The 13,253-nt window shown below is 39.9% G+C and overlaps 1 protein-coding gene across 5 annotated transcripts in view; it reads left to right on the forward strand.

Annotated features, from left to right (window-relative positions):
* The window catches only part of csnk1g2b (casein kinase 1, gamma 2b), a 36,865-nt gene that overhangs the window by 16,227 nt on the left and 7,385 nt on the right, over positions 1-13,253 (forward strand). For all 5 annotated transcript variants that reach the window (XM_053858055.1, XM_053858085.1, XM_053858075.1 and 2 more), the window contains exons 3-4: positions 4,817-4,886; positions 12,510-12,658. In XM_053858055.1, the coding sequence (XP_053714030.1) occupies positions 4,817-4,886; positions 12,510-12,658 (219 nt within the window). The remainder of the gene's footprint in view (positions 1-4,816; positions 4,887-12,509; positions 12,659-13,253) is intronic.

The following is a 13,253-nucleotide window of genomic DNA, read 5'->3' on the forward strand; positions in this document are numbered from 1 at the left end:
AACATTGTTTTTCAGACGTTTAGGTGAACTGTTTAATCTCTTACTGTTCCATAACGTGTTCTTTGTTTCCAGCCAACTCACTCGTGGTTCTTAGTGGTTTTGCATATATGGTTTCTCTTTTTTTCTCCTCATTTGGCACTCATTTCTTAATCTGGTCACCAAGGGCAGTTTCTCAGCTGTGTTTAGCAGAGATCAGATTTAGCTGAAATGACATCATATGTGTTGGTTAATCCCGAGGGAGAGGACTTTGTGGTGCTGATGTTCTGTCTGACGAGTCGACAGAGGCCATCACAGGTTAAAATTCAACAGCAGTACACAAGCTATGACATAATCAAAAATTCGTAGGGTATGCTTTTCCACTTCAGTTCTTTGAAAGGGCGTGCTTGTTAGAGAAAATGCACAGCTATTGGTTACTGCTTTGTTTGTTTCCAGCATTATTTGACGGAAAGCCTCTACAAACTACTATTTTGATGGTTGGCAAGTCACTGACTAAGTCGACTACTCTGCTTACACTTTATTCAAACAGTGAAATGTCAGCATGCCGGCCTTAATGGCCTTCCCTTAAAGGTGGTGTCCACTGACTTTGTGAGGGACACGTCACTACTGTAAATATTGACAGCAGACCATGCTGGGGAAGAATCCCTGTGTGCTGGGGATAATCCTGGTAAAGGTAAAAGATGTTGAAGCATAGTACTAGACCTTTTTTTTGTCACTTGAGATGCCATCATCTGCCTGGTTTTTGCCTTGAAGCTTCCTTATGTCAGGTCACCAGGTGACCCATCCTGTATTATGCATTATACCACTTGTTAGGGATGGGCGATGTTGTAATTTCTGCGATAACAATAATTATCATGATAAGTACATTTTCATTCTAGTCCATGTGTTGTGCACACTACAGTCTCTCTTGAAACTGTTTAATGAGTAAACTTATTGGTGGAGCTTGTCTCCAACATCATTACTTGTTTATATTTAAATATAATAGTTAACTAAGTGTAGAGATGAGAAATTCAATGTTTCACTTCCTGTTGTAGAACCTGGTCGTGTCTGACAGTCTGCTCTGCCAGCTTTATTTAGGGGTTAAATTGAGCCATTTGTCTGCTGTGTGTTTATTTAACAGTTTAATTTCACTATGGACCAGTCTGGTCAAATTTCCATCATGCCTACTGGTGCTGTGTTTAAAAAAATCGATTTTCTGATTCTGAATCGATTCGTACATTAATTCCATAAAATCGTTTCGTAGGTCTAAAGATTGGATGAATTAAAGTTTTAACACATATTCTCCAGGTGAAGTCCAACCACTTTGACGCAGGCGCGCACCTGTGACACCAAAGTCAAAACAACATGGCTCCTCACAGTGGCAACACTAGCAACCAGCCGGGTTTGAAAACGCCTGAAACGCTCAAAGCAACGGTCTGGCACCATTTTGGGTTCAGAAGCAACCAAGACAAAAATGCGATAAAAGCATAGCAATTTGCATGTTATGCCTAATGGAGGTATTGGGCGTGTTGCAGTATTGCGGAAATATGACCCACCTCACGAGTCACGTGACGCGACATCACCCAACGCTCCTTTCCAAGCCATCCACTGGGCCACAACAAATGAAACTCGAGCGAACTTTACCACTACCGGGTAATTCTGCACGCTCTGTCAAAATAACTGAAGCGATTGCGGGCTTCATTTGCAAAGATATGCGCCCGTCTTCCGTCGTTGGAAACGAGGGATTCAGGCGGCTAATGAAAGACACAGCCACACTACGTTATGGTGTCTCGCAAACGTCTGTTATCCCAAACATGCACCAGTCAGTAAAAGAAGACGTGAAAAGTAAGCTTCAGTCAGCAGTCAGGGTGGGCATTACAAGTGATACGTGGACATCTTCGCAATATTACACGAATCTGACAACTCACTATATTGATGAGGAGTGGAACCTCTTCTCGTACGTACTACAGACCACAGAGAACTGTTTACATACTGCACATTGACCGTCAGGTTGCTGTCAAGTCAGTAACCAGCACTCAGTTTACATTTTCAGTGGCTGAGAATACCTTTTTTTTCATTTTGATAGTAAAATAAAAATGCATTAGTATTAAACAGCAGCATCTTTTGGGTGAATTTTTAATGTGATATTTCTAATAACGCACCAGTCCCATGAGAAGTCACATCTGGCGTTCTGTGTCTGGATCTTTATTATCATTTACTATGAATCCTTCATTAATTTCCTGTTGAATGTCAATATGATACTAGTATTAATACGTTCCATAACTTGTCATGTGATTATGGCAACAGCTCAGAAAATGGTTTAAATACTAACCTGAATCGAGATTGGATCGGATCGAATCGAATTGAATTGTGATAATCAATTCTAAGTCATTAGAATTGGAATCAAATCGATTCTTGAAATTAGAATCGATACCCAGTCCTAATGTCTACACTACATCATGTAGTCATATTCTATTCTCAAAATCATTATACAAACTGTCAGTCCTTTGTCTTGTATGATGAAAAACCTTCTCACAATTCACAAGACTTCGCTAACACTACTGCCGTTTTAGAACTTGTTGATGATCCCTAACTGAGGGCAAGTCGTAGCATTAGCGCTGCCTGTGAGAGTGTGTCCGTGATCAGTGAACCCTAATCGAGGACGCCGCCGCCAATACTGGAGTGGATGTCCGTCCAATATCCTACTATTTTGCACATTGTTTCGCCCAACCAAGGCAGACGACAGCGTCAGAAAACCACAGATCCAGAGACTCGGAGTCGACCAGTGTCACTATCAAAGGTTCCATGTATTAAAAATAAGTTTAAAACTACAATCGTGAACCAAAGTCCACCACACTCTCCACAACTATCACACCCCGGTGTCGGCTGTCAGGCGCCACAAAGCTGGAGAGCACAGCGCGCCATTGCGGTCTCGTCATGTTAATGTATGCAAGTCCAATGCAGCGAGCGAGCCGTAATCGTGGTGATTTTTGGCTGTATAATGCGTACGATAAGTTAACTCATACGCTCTCATTCTTGATACATTGCTTGTTTGATCGCTGGGAAGAAGTAATGCATGATATGATGATTCGTCCGCAAGTGTGAGTTGTAGCTTATTTAAACATTTCAACCCTCAGGAAGCCTAGAGAATGTTTGTATTTGTTCAGATTGTATGTGTACTGGAGTTTGACAATTCATTTTCTAGCAACACCGTTCAAGCAGTCTTGTGTTTTGGGCAACTTATGAGAGCAAAATGATCTAAAACCATCATAGTTTTAGTCATGTCCCTCTTTGAATTCATTCATTGCTACTGTCTGGAAAGCTATAGTCGTGAGGAACAGCTGAGGCGCATGTAGCATCAGGTCTGGCAGGGAAGGGCTCTTCTGGTGTGTGGGTCAGCTGTCCTGGACACGGGCCAGTCCACTTGACATTATGTTACCCTCTGCTTGTACCTCTAAATGCTCAATGAATTCATTATACCATACAAGCTTGCATTATTCCTCTGTTATTTTCACATATTTATAATATAAAAGTTACATTGCAGGTTTTGTGCTTTCTACTGGTCTTTTATGCAGCCATAGCTTAGGCCTGCTGGAAAGAAAATGATGTCTTCTAAGCACATAAAGCTGCTGTAAGCCTCTGTTTCCTATTGTAAGCTGTTTTACCGGATTCTCTGCCATCTGCTTTGAGTGGTGATTTATATACCTTTTAGATTTTCTTTCCTCTGACTGCCTGTCAGTACTCGACTGTAGTAGGAGCTCATGTGGGATGTGGATGACGCTGCAACAGCTCTTCGCGACGCCCCCTAGACTGGTCACATGTCTCCATCCCACAGACGTCCAAGTCAGTGTGTGATGTTTTCTCCTACACACTGATAAATTTGTGCACAAATTATCTTGCACTTTCCTCTTGGTTTGGCTCCTCAAGGCAGTAGCCTTTTTGACTGTAGAGCACATTCATTCAGCACATCATTTCTGTCCATTTTTCATGGAATAAATAACAAATCATTAATGTTTGAGGCACTATGTGAACATTGACATCAATGCATGTTGGTCTCAAATAAACAGTGACAAAGTCCCGTACTGTGGAGAACAGGGCTTACTTGGCATGCATACTCCTACATGCTGTCAAGCCAGTAGAGAGAAAACGCTGCTGATTTGATCACGGCCTAATGGAATGTGGGAGCTTAACAGCCTTTCAGCTTTCAGTTTTATATAATTCAAAATAGATGTGCTCTGCAATTAGATGTAAGCGGAAAACAATTTGGACTATCACGTTTCTCAGAAATGGTCATAGGTCTCGACATAATTTGGACACTTAATTTGTCTCATTGTGTCTCTTGAACAGTGAGCGTTGGTGGCGTTCATGCCGATATTAGCCATATGGGAGGTTATGTAATAAAGCAGAATAATTGATATTTTAGTACCCTGGATCAAGGAGTGTTAGGTTCAGCACTGGCTTGGGGACAGATTAAGGGAATTAAGTTACCATTCCCTCCATGTTTGTCTATAATGCCCTTGTCATCTTTCAATCAATAGGGTTAATCAGATTACATTTTAGGTTGTAAAGCTTCAGTCTGTGATATAATGAACAATATGTCCGGTTTGGTTGATTATCAGCTTTGTCATTAGAAAAACCTGCTGCCCTCCAGCTGGAACAGCTCTTTATCCTCTCACATCCACATGTCTGCCCGCAGCCTTAGACTTTGGTTAAAGATGTACCTTAAGCCATTTGCAGGCCGGGTTACCATGGCTCTCTCAGGATGATGTTTTAATGATCCAGCAAGTATTTGAATTGTCACTTGTTGTTGATCAGCTTTGTTTTATCTGCTTCTTTTCAGGAACCTATAAAATCCAGGGCACCACAACTTCATTTGGAGTATAGATTTTACAAACAGTTGGGGAATTCAGGTAAGAAAGCTGCATGTGTGAATGTGTACTGCATCTAATTTTGATTGTTATGGGCGCCCCTGTACATTTTCTTGTTTTACAAGTCATCTATAATGCTGGCAAGCTGATATGTCACCATAACATAATTGTCTTGAAAGATGAAGAAGTGCGCTTTTTGCTCTGAGGGAGGGGAACATGTATTGCCTTTCCTAAAAACCCTGCTACAAAGGCTCAATGGATTAGCTAGTTTTCAAAATGGCCACTGGAACTACACAGGCTCCCAGGCACAATCTGGTTTTCTGAAAAAGCCCTCAAGCTCACTTGAGGAGCTTTTCAAAAGATTCACATTGGATCTGTACTTTGTCAATCTGTCTTCATTGGAGCTGGTGTATAATGTGAATATGATGCCTTTGCCACAGACTAAAGCACCAATAAAATTCTCTTCTTTGAGTGAAACATTGAACTTTATATTGTCCTCAACAAGAATATGTATCATCAATTTCAAGGGCTGCGTTATAATATTATAGTGGCTGGTTATAATGGTTATAAAACTTCTTCTACAAGCTTTAATTCCAATGTCCCACCTCTGTAAAAACACCCAGTGTTGAAGTCTGATTTTATATGATTATTGATATTTATACTGATTATTATGGGGACAAAATCAATAAACACTGTGATGCTCCGGGGATGTCATCATATTATGGAGAATTCTCCAATGTTTCTTGTGTTTCTTTGGTTGTGGAAATTGTTAAGTCGCTTGTGTGACAATACATTAAAAACATGTACAGTTGTCGACAAAAGTCCTGCAGTCTCCCCATGCCACTATGTTTTGATGTCAGATGGCACAAGTTAAGTTACTGAATGCTGGTTTCTTCTGTTGCTGGGATACACTCTGGACATCAATACCATCATTACCATCATCCATATTTGAAATTTAACTGTTGTGGTTGTTTCCCCTCTGGGCAATCCTACTAGAAGTCATGTTGACTTGGTGGTGCATAAATACACATGGGCTGCGACTGCCCATGAGTATTTATGCACACTTGAAATGTCAACAGGGATATTTGCAGTGCAATGTCACACAAGTTAGCTGAGCTCATGTATAATAATGAAAAGTGTCATTGTCTTTTCTCTATTTCATTTAATCTCAACTTTTGCTTTGCTTTCTATTGGCCATCCATTAAAATAAAGTGGATTTTTTTTGCTCATGGATTAAGAAGCGTCACTGCAGTATGTTCGAATAATTTGACTGTGAATGTGTGCACAACCTGTTGAAGTCATTGGTTCACTGATAAAAGAGCAAATTACGCATTTGTTTTTTCCAACACAAGATACTCTCATAGTTGAACAAAATAATTATTAAAAACTGCTGTAGATTAAACATCCCATTTTCATCTTTGAAATAATTGCACCTTAAAGAAGCTGAACGATTGTGGTGGAAATTAGTGCCTAATATACTGAACAGGAAGACACATCCAAGGTCTGTTGATAGTTGCAACGCAACTTGGCAAAAATGAATTCAGGGCAAAAACTCACTTTTTATTTAATTGATTAATATACTTATATATTAATCAATTATTTATTATATCATTTATATTATTAATTTATTTTATTTATACTGTAGTTGCCTTTGAAAAACTTTGATCAATGGCAGTGCCAGTGAGTACTCATTTCCTTCTCATCTTTTTTGTATGCCTTCAATTTGTCAAAGATTGTCATGTTGCTATTTCTGAATCTGCAATGAATAATTTTTTTTTTTTTTTAATCTGTTCTGTGGCACTTATACATGGATTTATCTCTCCACTTGAACATCTCGGCCTTGCTTGTGTCATTCGGGCAGTCCTTGACTATTTATAGATGGCCCTTTACAAGCACTTGGGCCTTTATGGTGTGTTTGTTTGGACGGTTTCCACAGTTTGTACTTCTGTTAACCATGATTTCACTGCAGTTCTGGAGGTGATGGCAGAGAAAACATAAATATCTTCAGCACACAAGGTGTGGTCAAACATTCCCTATAACTGCTCTTGTTTATTGCTGCTCCCAATGTGGTGGGGAGTCTTGTGTTGTGGTATTGTGCACATGCACCAAAAACTAATTTCACACCTGAAAAACAAAATCTCTCACCTACCAAATGATTTTACTTGTTATGATAATGACAAACTTTTCCTCAGTTTGGACTGTGGCATTCAGGTTATGAATATAAGAATATAACCTGACTTCTGGGAATATGTGGAAAGGGTTTCAATTAAATACATTTCTTAACCAGTTCATTAGTTAAACAACTGATTTGAGTAACTTTCAAAATTATATGGACCCCTATTTAACACATCTGTGCGTCTCTATTTCGACAAAACCTTTGATTTGAAATATTTACATTAGAAAATGTGAAAAAGCTCTGCCTATCAAGCGCTTCATTTCGTGGGAGATGAAATCTGGTTCTCAGCAACGACGCCCACACTTCCATGATCGGTCAGGAGAATACCTGCAGCCCGCCTCTGCTCACAGCTGCTGCCAACAGTGACCTCCATTAAACTTCATGGAATGGCACACTTACAAGTGAAAGTCTCTTGCTGCCAAAGCGCCATTTCTTCATCATCAAACTAATTGGCGTGTACCGACCTCCTTTGCTCTGCTGTTTAGAGATGAACATACGCAAAGCCCTTGCTTTAGTGGAACAGAGAACGGGGGGTAAACAACGTCACTGTAACTCCAGACTCTGGTTAAATATTGGAGACATGGCTCGGTTCTGTCTCTCACTTCTGTGTCTGACTGCTATGATGGACAAATCTGTCTGAGATTTCATTTTATCTCTAGGTGAGTGTGTTCATTGAGATCATATCATGTTGCTGATTTTGCCAAAAGGGTCTAGCACGGTGTTCCTTCATTGCAAATATTCTGTGGTACACCACTGAAGGATCCTCAGCCAAAGTCCTGTAGAAAATCCCTTTCAATTTTCGAAAAATTGTAGCTACTGACACTATTTTGGCATGCTATTTTCAAAAACACATTGCAGAAAATATAGTTGTGATTTTGATTTCAGTTTGGGGAATTTTCAGACAAATCTTGAACATTCTTTGCCTCAGCTTCATAACAATGATGCTGTTTTGCTTCACATTTCGGGGTGCATTTATTTTAAATTTTTTGCCAACTTTTAGCCAACACGTTCTTGAGGTGAAATGAGGTGAAACTGGATCATTTTCCACACCTTTTGAAAAACTGGTATACCTTGTGTGAGTGTCAATTTACTGTAGTTGCCCTGGCCACATTTGCTAGTTCCCATTCAGCTTGAGCAGTGACATACACAGCTGTTGTTCTTAAATTAGGAGGTACTCATCCTTGTTTCTCCCAAATCTCAGTTGACTGTGAAATTCTTCTTGTGAGTGCAGAAGCCATGTATGACTTGCTACAAAATGCTACAAAAGACAAGATCATTTGACAACATAGTGTGAACAGTGCAATCTCCTTGTACAAGATGAATATAGTTGTGACTCAGGCCATGCACAGCTTGAGCTCTAGCCTCTTTCATTAGAGGCCCGCTAAACAATTATTCATGTTAATATTTTAGATATAAAAACCTAGCCTGTGACTTTATCCATGTGATACCAGTTGAAAGGTTAGTTTGTGCATGAGTGTCAAAAAGAAAGTTGTGTTCAAAAGAAAGTGAACATGATTATAGTGCTGCTGTGTGACAATGCACTCACTAATATTGAAGGGCAACATTTCTATTTTGGAGATCAGATTAAGTTCGATGCGATCTATATATATACAGAAATGGCTACTACTGGAGAAGCAAAGGGGACTTTTTAGCAAAAGCGTGAAACAAACCCTCAAAGATAACAACCCAGTCTTTCTGAATAAGCACTTAATTTGGTCTACTTGTCACAGAGCCGGATGCATGCATGACTAGCGGCTCTTCAGTGAGAGGAAAATCAACTGACCTAGTTTCTCCAAGATCACAAGACAACTTTATTCTGGTTGTTGCTACCTATTATGTTCATTTGTTTAAAATTTTTGCAGAGGTTTGACGAGCTCCCTGCCCCCCAGGCCGAAGCACTGATCACATTTCATTCTCTGGACAGGGACTTTTCTAGCCTCCTCAGTAGCACTCATTCATGCTGTGGCATTTCAGTTGTATGGCCACGTAGTGCGAATCTTCCACGATAATGCTGTCAGTTGCAGTATGAGGAAAGAATTATATTTTAATAATCGAAGAAGCAGGCTGTTAGACGTACATGAAGACTTTTTCTCCCCGAATAGAACCTTTCTATTAATGGATTTCTAATTATTTGGCACAAGACATTGGGCCGGGGCAAAGTGGGCCCACCTGTTCACGCACACTGTCAGTCATTGAAATGAACGTGTATCTGAAACAGTCAACATCTTAAGTGCATTGTTTTGTTTTTGGATGAGAACGTAATCATGAAAAAGACTGAACTGAACAAACGTATCATTGCACTAATGTTACGGTTGGGCATACGTGAAAGTAGGGATGTCCCGATACCACTTTTTTGATGGAGCATTGAGATTTACCGATGGGTAATTAATAATACCACAAAAGCATTTTTCAATTATGATTATTTTCAGCACATGTTCCCTGAACAAACATGACACTAAGGCATATGCGCCAACTCTGCATATGCTGATACATATTATCTAGGATCCTGGAATTGCCTACTGGCTTACGTACAAACTCATTAAGTCAACAGCATTGTGACACATATTGTTTTATTATGACATTTTCCTGGATTTTCAGTGACGTGAATCACTTGTGCTCACTTTACACCACGTCTTACTACAGTTTACATGTGTCTTAAGCCAGTGAAAAATAAGTATAAATAAAATGTTGAAATAAGAATTCAATGTAAATGTGATGCCTTTGCTGATTAAACAGATTGGACCTTAATTTCTACCATTTAATGAGCATTCTATGTTTGATTATAGTTATTCTGGCCCTGCTTATGTTATGTGAGATGTGTGATATCTATGAAACGGAATGCAGCTTAGTTTAAAAAAAACAAAACAAAACAAAAGCTTCAGTGTGTCTGACTGTAATACTGTTTCCATCTTGGTTTTGTACCATTACGACGTTTCTTTGGTTAGACATGAGATTGGAAATGTGCTGAAGTTGACTTGCTTCTGCCTTGGAGAACAAGTACAGGCTCCTGGCTGTTACTGAACAGAAGTTTAGTCAGAAATAACCTAAAAACTTTGCTCTTCCTCCCACCGCTTCAACAGTGCTGGCAGCAGCTGTGGGCACCAATCTTTGCTCACCACCACCACCCGCCCGAGATGATAATACACTGTGTGCTTTCTGTTTGTGATGACTGGGCTCTGAATGCCCTCTAGATTTGGGCCAAGCTTCTGTGAGTCAGCAACAGTGAGTGTTTGTCACTGCTTCATCTCCAGCTTCATTAACAGGATAGTCCTTGAGACAAAAGTGCTGGTGGGATTGTGTCTCTATTCTGATCATTTAAACAAACATGGGACCACCATGGCCAAGCTACGGCTGCGAAGGGGTTGAGAATCTGTGAATTTCAGTCATATTCTGCGAAATTACAGGGCGGAAACACTCTTTTTATGGAATTATGATGACGCTACGAGTAGGGCATTATACTGGCACTAATAATCAGACATTTAGGGCGTCCTGCTGAGAAAAACTGGGCGTCCATTTCTTTTATGTTTTGCAGTTCAGGGCCACAGGACACCTAGACACCCTCTAGCTAGAAGCCTAGATTTATCTAGTAGGTAGATAAATAGTGCAAGATATTGACCAAAACAGATAGTAGTAGATAATAGAGTTGGATTAATAGGCTTTTGTCGATTCGATTTTATCCTGATGTGTGGGGTTTGATTTGATTTATGAGAGGCTTCTGATACAGAATATTGAGATTTGATTGCACTAAAATGAATTTAATTTCCATATTTAACTAAGATAAGATCTGGGTACTGAAGGCTACTCTTTCGATGTCTGTGGATTTTGAGAAGGGATTCCTATATGTACTTAATGTATCAGGTCTGGAAGAAGGACTGGGTCCACTATTACTTCTTGTTCTTCTGGTATAAAACGGTCCTTCCAGGGATTATACACATGAAGCATATTTACCATTGACAAAAATATGTTTCATGTGAGATTATGATTGGTAGCGGGCAGTTAGTCTGTGTAGTTCCACTCCTTAATGCTTTTGAACATCAGATCAGACAGAAGGTGATATGTGCTAAGTCAAAATGTAGTGTCATTCTGACAATCCTACATTTCCTTATTGTGCTCTTCAGGCACCGCTCTCTGGTTTTATCTCTGAATAAACTCGAAGTCAAAATGAGTGAATCTGTGATTAATGTATGTCAGAAAGTACCTTTCAACTCACTTAAGAACTCACAAAAAGGCGTCCAACTCATCGTGTTGATGACTCGTCCACATTCTTGAAAGTTCACATGCATGACCGGGAGAATGGGTGTGGTGGTTTCAAGTAGCAAAGTATTAATCAGATGGTTGTTGACAACTTTGTCCGTTGTCCTCCTCAACTGCTTTCCATGCAGTCTCAGGTGAATCTGTCATTTTGTTTTTGTTAATGATCCTCCTCTTGTGTTTAATTCTTATGAATTAGCCAGAGTGATGGTTCTCTTCTGTGCCAGCCAAATGAACCTTGAGTTGCAGGACTTTCCCTTTAGAGTGTTTTTCAGCCAAAGCTTGCTTCTCAGGTTCATTACTTTTAATTAAGCCGGACTTCTTCTGAACAGCTAAAATGACCTTCTTCTTTATGAACTTCTTTAATTATCTAGAATGGAATGGGAATAGCAGATTGTGAAGCACTTGACTTCTCACATAAGATTCCAAGATTTTTCACCTTGTCTTTAGGCTTTCAAATTTCTCGATCACTCCATATAGAGCCTCATGTCAGTATTATTAAGTATTTGAGTCTCATTCTTGGGGACAAGATGACATGCCTTATTACATCTTCATCTGGCCCCACTGTTTATTTTTTTGATGACCAAATAAAGCAAGTCGTGGCAATACTTTGTGAAAATTGTTGCTGGCAGGACTTTCCATTAATGTAGAGACACTCCATCATCAGTCCGATGCTCTGTGTTGAGTTTCTACGATGTGGAATATAAATAAAAAGTGAGGATTGTTCAGGCTTCATTTGAGTATATTGCTTTTCTTTGGACAGCTGACTGGGAGGGGTTGGAGTGCATTGCAGCAACCCATTCCATTCCATCATTAATTTGTACTGCAGCATAAAACACCCAACTGAATAGATTTATTTCTTTATAAAGAAATACATGCTTGTACACAGGGTTATTTCATGCATTTATTCAGCCACACCCCTGAAGTTATCCCACCGTTTGGGCCACCATTCTTATTGTGTTGTTTTTCCTTCTGAGAAGTTCATTGACAAATTTGTGCTTCTCATTACTCAGCAAATAAGACTGCTGTGGTGTTTTGACTACATGTTGTCCTCAATTTGATCTTGCCTTATGTATGAGTGTAGACAATTGTAGTCCAAACCGGTCCTCAAGGGCTGCAGTGGGAACAATTTGGACTCCTATGTTCTAGGCCTTTTTAATCGTTAAAAGAATGAACGGTCAATGTGAATGGAAATGGAAAAATTGTTTCCTGAAACACATTTTCTTGTCCTTTAACAGAGGGAATACCGCAGGTGTACTACTTTGGGCCCTGTGGGAAGTATAATGCCATGGTTCTGGAGCTGCTCGGGCCCAGTCTAGAAGACCTATTTGACCTCTGCGACCGGACCTTCTCCCTAAAAACCGTCCTCATGATAGCCATACAGCTGGTAAGAAAAAAAGTTTATCCTTGTTTATTCACTTGTGTTTATCACGACTATTGAGGCAAAAGAGACAATGGCATTCATACTGTACAGTGAAGTGTATGATTTGATGGTAGAAGAGGAGCACTACGATGAGTTCATTGCACAAGCATGCCTGTAGTTAAAACTGACTACTTACTAATGTATTAGGCCACCACTTGCATTTGTTTATTGTTGAGTTTATTATTTAGTGATCCATTGTTTGATCTTAGTTAAAAGTGGTGAAGAGGAGAGTCTAGGCAGATTGGGACAGGTGGAGATCTGTGACTGAAGAGTGGCAGCTGGAGTGGAAGGGCAGCTTTACAGGGCAGTATAGACCTGCCATGGTGGATGGTTTTGAGACAGTAGCTCTGACGCAAGAACAGGGGTTGCAGTTTGAGTCAGAGATAAAATGCTCCATTGGAGGTTTCTAAGAAGGACCTGAAGTATATCAGAGAGATAACTCGTGTTGTAAGGTTTGGAGACAAAATTAGGGAGACCAGACTCTGGTGGTTTGGGGGCATGGAGAGGAGAGTCAGTAAAGAATGCTTGGAATCATAGAACTGGGCAAGAGAAGAGGTGG

This window comes from Synchiropus splendidus, chromosome 1, assembly GCF_027744825.2.
Source record: "Synchiropus splendidus isolate RoL2022-P1 chromosome 1, RoL_Sspl_1.0, whole genome shotgun sequence".
Classification (NCBI taxonomy): domain Eukaryota; kingdom Metazoa; phylum Chordata; class Actinopteri; order Syngnathiformes; family Callionymidae; genus Synchiropus; species Synchiropus splendidus.